The sequence below is a fragment of the Silurus aristotelis genome (genome assembly GCF_946808225.1).
Source record: "Silurus aristotelis genome assembly, chromosome: 6".
NCBI lineage: Eukaryota > Metazoa > Chordata > Actinopteri > Siluriformes > Siluridae > Silurus > Silurus aristotelis.
In genome coordinates, this window is record NC_139579.1 from 31431907 (window position 1) to 31437547 (window position 5641).

At 34.7% G+C, this 5641-nt stretch overlaps 1 protein-coding gene across 1 annotated transcript; it reads left to right on the forward strand.

The window, feature by feature from the left end:
• Positions 1 to 395: 395 nt before the first annotated feature.
• On the forward strand, positions 396 to 3950 carry LOC310727757 (uncharacterized protein; the record flags this gene model as incomplete). The annotated part of the gene is made up of 4 exons (XM_083544496.1): positions 396 to 401; positions 889 to 1008; positions 1100 to 1177; positions 3377 to 3950. 4 exons carry the CDS (start codon positions 396 to 398, stop codon positions 3518 to 3520), a joined length of 348 nt encoding a protein of 115 aa, XP_083400622.1. The 3' UTR covers positions 3521 to 3950.
• Between the last annotated feature and the right edge of the window lie 1691 nt (positions 3951 to 5641).

The window sequence follows — 5641 nt, forward strand, 5'->3', positions numbered from 1 at the left end:
AAAATGTCTTTAATGGACAAAATTTTCAAAAGTTTTTTGACAGAAGGAAATTGCTCTCGTATGAAATATACACAGATTTGGTGTAAAGTTTAATGCCATCTGATGCAGATCTATAAAATATATATTTTAATAATAAAAAAAACAAAAAACAATTTTAAATTTGATTTGTACAAAATCTCTTTTTGTAATTAAAAAAAGTAAAAAAAAAAAATTAAATAAAAACTCCCAAGAGAAATAAGAAAATATAAGAAAAATATAATATATAATATAAGAAATAAAACATCTAAAATAAATGACTCAATTTAAAACAATTAAGTGTAAAAGTGATTATATTTATCATTTTTGTAAAAAAAAAAATAATAACAATTTTAAAGTGACAAAAAAATTTAACTTAAATGGACGTAATACTGTCAAATTTTCTTCATTATTTTTCCTTATGGAAGACATTTGAAGCAAATATAAAGAAAAGATGAGGATTCCTATTGCATATGATGAGACAAAATCTTGTGGTTCGAACAAACAGAATTTTCTAATATATTTCACTTTCATGTAAATTTTTCTCAAAGTGGTTTTGAGGAAATTTTAGACTTTTTGAATGCTTTTAACATTTAACTTTTAGCGAACTCATTTCAAGGCTATAAGCTAGCAAAGAAATTGTTAGCGTTATGAAGTAAAGCATGTAAACGTTCAAGTTAAATATAGAAAAAAAACAGTTGTAGGCGGATTTATCTTAAGTTTGTAATCTAGTTCTTCTATATGTAAGGGCTACAAAAATTGTTCTGAAATTAAAAAAAATCTAAAACGTGTTCACCAGATCACAACATCAGGGCACCTTTATGTCCAAAAGACTTTGCCAGGGTTTAACTGATGACCAGGAAGTAAACGTAGCTTTATATCTTTGTAGTCATTGCTCAAGGTGAGCGGTGGTCCAGTGACGCCGATCTACAGAAAGAGTTTGAGAAGATCGAAGCGAGTCTTCAGGAGGCTGTTCAAGGGAACAGCACATGGGTAAATCTGACGAGTCTCACAGTTTTGTTTTTTTAATAAGAAACGGATTTTTTCAAATCTAATGTGTTTTTGTGTCTTTTTTTCCCCAAAGAATATTCCATACAAATGCTGCATATGCAAAGAGTCACTGAGGTTGACCAGGTTCCTGATCATTAATCAGATGCAGGAGGTAAAATTATAGCACAAAATAAATACTCTTTAAATACATGGTTCGGCTGTACGTGTGTCGGAAATCAATTTCCCAGGATGCACTGCAGCCTTTAAAAATGGCTGCCGTGGACTCCGATTCTCAAATATATTCAAACTAATAAGGTATAGCTGTCCTTAATTACTCAAAGTCAAGTCAAGTCAAGTTTATTTCTATTGCGCTTTTCACAACAGACATTGTCTTAAAGCAGCTTTACAGAATTTAACAGTTAAAGTGAGCAATGTGTGTTTATCCCTGATTAACAGCCATGGTGACGGTGGTGAAGGAAAAACTCCCTTAGATGTTATGAGGAAGAAACCTTGTGAGGAACCAGATTTAAAAGGGGAACCCATCCTCATTTTAAAGAACACATTTAGAAGGAATTTTATTTATTCAGCAAACACTGTGAAGTATATGCTCAGTTTCAGCCATCAAATCTGTTGTTACGAAGCATTTAATTGAATATTTGATCACTTTGTTCTTGACATCTTTAGCGCAATGTGACAAGGATTTAGGTTTTACCGCTAAGTCTTGTATTTATTTGAGTTTATTCAGTAACCAGCATTCGAACATGAAACAACAACTTAGTGCTGCTTTTTCTACACAACTCGATTTAATGTACAGTGCACCAGATAAAAGTGTTTACAAATTTGGTCCATGTATTTTGTGTTCATTTGTTATGTTTTGGGGGAAAAAATGATAAAATGATTATATGTAGAAACTCCTTTATTTATTAATTTATTTGCTCAAAATGTAAAATATAAATATTCTCCTCATTTATAGTTTTTCAAAGGCAACTGGTTCCAGACAGGGCATTTTTTTCCCAAGAAATAAAGACCACCAGTGAGATTACCTAGATGTTAGATTGGAAAATTGTTTACTTTAGAGGGCATTGATCATATTTGTCATTGTGAGATTTTGATTATTACACTTTGTTTAATTAAATGAATAGAGATTTTTATCACAAATGAAAAACAAAATGTGAATTCTGTGAATTATTTGACGATGCCAAATATGACCGATGCCCTAAAATAAAATTTTTTCCAATCTAACATCCAATCTAACATCCAATCCTAACCTGGTGGTAAAAGGGAATTTAATTAGAGGTCTTTTTCTTAAAGAGAAATGTCCGCTCTGAAACCATTTGCACAAATTATAATTAATATTTATAATGAATTATTATTTAGCAACTTATTCAGAGGTTCCAGAAGGTTCCCTGGTGGTCTAGTGGTTAGGATGCGGTGCTCTGACCGCCCCGGCCCGGGTTCAATCCGGGTTCAGGGAACCAACCCCAGCCATTAGGGTTGCACAAGCCAATGCACTCTTAGTGCCGTTCCCAGGCCCGGATAAATGGGGAGGGTTGTGTTAGGAAGGTCCCCCAATGGGAGAAGCCGAAAATCGGTTCCAGAGAATCTAGTAGAACATGGTGTGGGAACGTGGTGTGTTCCCACACAGGGAGGTCAGGGCAGGACTTGGTGAGGCTGAATGCGGTTGTTCCTCAATGAGTATGTGGAGGAAGGTGGTAGCTCATTGGTTAAGGCTCGGAGTTTAAGCCCCGGTATTGCCAAGCTGCCTCTTTTGGGGCCCCTGAGCAAGGCCCTTGACCTCAGTGTTCCAGGGGTGCTGTATCATGGCTGACCCTGCACTCTGACCCCAGATTCCTGACTCCTTGGTATATGTGAAGAACGAATTCCACTGTGCTGTAAAGTACGTCTGACAAGTAAAAAGCACCTTTCTTTCTTTCCATAACGTTGTAAAAAGAGGACACGTGTTCGACTCTCATTTCCTGTCGCTCACTTTTTGCTTTTGAAAAGCACCAATGATTAATATGAACCTTTCAGAGTAAATGTGACGGAACCACTGATGGATTCTGCACTGATGATTGATCAGTTCTTTTACATCCAGGTTGTTCAAGAGTCCCACAAACTCAACTAACTCAGTCAATAAATTAATAATACGGCAAGAAACCATGAGGTGAATTTTTTTAAAACAACTATTTCATCATTCGTTTTTTTCATTGTCGTACAAAATAACGAAGAACACAACGTACACGGACCAAGCATCCAACCAGCATGCAGTTGTATTATTGCAACATCATTTTCTTTAGCATTCAGAGCAGCACTGTGCGTACCTTGCAGTTCTTTTGTAGGTTTAACAATTCTTTTCCGTTCTCTTTTACAGAAAGCCGAGGCAATATGCAGCCTCCTACTAAGTGCACGGGATCAGTGCTTGCGTAAAGCAAAGGTCTACCAAGACAAAATTACACGCAGCCTTTTCCCCGGCGGCCCCTACACCATCTGCAAGAGTCTAAAAGCCTGCAAATAAATGTGTATGCATTCATAATGTTCACAATGTTCATAATAAGTCGTGTGTGCTCGACAGTAACTCATATTTTTGCTTATTTTATTCACATTTTTGTAAATAATGCCAGCTGATCCAAAATTGCATAGTTGCAAGCGGTAAATTCTGTGGAGAAAAATAATAATTCAAAGAATAATATTAATAAAAAGATGATAGCGATGGTCTTCAAGGTCTTGAAACCTGCTTCTGTTTATAGTCACTGATTTTATTTGTTTTGATTTTCTTATAATTTTTATCATATAACATAATATATTATCTCATTATAAATCATTTGAAAATACATAATTAAATATTTCCTGTGCGCAACCATGCACATTACAACATACAGTGAAATGTTTGCATCTGTCATTTTAATGTGATTGACCATGAAATTAAACTAGAATACAAAATAGAATATACTGTATACTGTATTTATTTACCCTGGTCACTCTGGCAAAGAGTTCAAGGTGTTGACCTCCAAATTCCCCCAAATTTTGCATCAAGCATCTATGGGACATTCTGGACAAAATGGAAAAAAATTGGAATTTGAATGTCTTGTTGGCAGATACCACAACACATCATTGGAGATCTTGTGGAGTCCAGCCCTCAATAAATAAGACGTGGCAGGTGGTACAAGGAGGAACTACACAATGTAATTTGCTATTTTAATTCTAATTAGATAGCTGGGTTGGGACAATGTGCAAAATGAAATTAAAAACAGAATGCAATGATTTGCAAATCTTATACAGTGAGGAAATAATTATTTGTTCCACTGTTGATTTTGTAAATGTACCCCCTTACAAAGAAATTACCATCCTGGAATTTTAATGGTAGGTTTATTTTAACAGAAAGAGAAAAAATATTTGAAAAAATATCCAGAAAAAAAATAACAAATTAATATTATACTGTATATAAATTCGTTTGTATTTGATCGAGTGAAATAAGTATTTTATTCCCAACCAACCAGCAAGAATTCTGACTCCCACACACCCAAATTAATCCTGTACCTTTAAGAAAGTTCTCCTAATATCAGCTAATTATGTGTATAGAAGACAGAATGAACCTCTTCCATTCAAACCGCTCCACCACCATGGGCGAGACCAAAGAGCTGTCAAAGGACGTGAAGGACAAGACTGTAGACCTGGACAAGGCTGGAATGGGCAACAAGACATATCAGATTGCTGCCTTGGCTATATGTTTTTGGTCATTGTCATGCTGGAAGACCCCTCCATGACCTACCATAAACCTACCATAAATATTCTGGACTGTTGATTTCTTTGTAAGGTTGTAAACTCAGCAGGGGATCAAATAATTATTATCACTGTAAATCCATATACTATTCACAATAAAAAAAACATATACACATTTTTTTAACTGAATATATATATATATATATATATATATATATATATATATATATATATATATATATATATATATATACCAATTTAAGGAAAAACATTAGGTCATTTTGAATTTAATGGCTTCCACAGGTTTCAAAAAAGTTAGGACCATCTGTTCATATACATCTGGGAACTGAGGAGACCAGTTTTGGTAAAGGATTGTTGCTGGTCCACAGTCCTAAGTGGCCTCTGTTGTGTTTTTTGTTTTATAATGCGCCAAATGTTTTCTGGATGAAAGCATTTGTTGTTCTAAAACCTGTATATACCATTCAGCATTGATGGAGCCTTTCCAAATGTTCAAACTGCCCATTCCACAGGCACGAATGCACTCCCATACCATCAAAAATGCGGCTTTTTAAACTGAGTGCTGATAACAAGCCGGATGGTCCCTCTCCTCTTTAGACCGGAGGACATGGTGTCTATGGTTTCCTTTCACTCTGCATCTCTAAGTCACACTATTTATACCCAGTCATCTTACTGACCTGCTTTCAATTAATCTAATTAGCTAAATGTCTCTCCAACTGTTTAATTTACAAACCCGATTCCAAAAAAGTTGGGACACTGTACAAATTGTAAACAAAAATAGAATGCAATGATGTGGAATTTTCTAATTACATTATTTTATTCAGAATACAACATAGATGACATATCAAATGTTTAAACTGAGAAAATTTTAAGTTGATTTTTAATTTCATTGCATCAA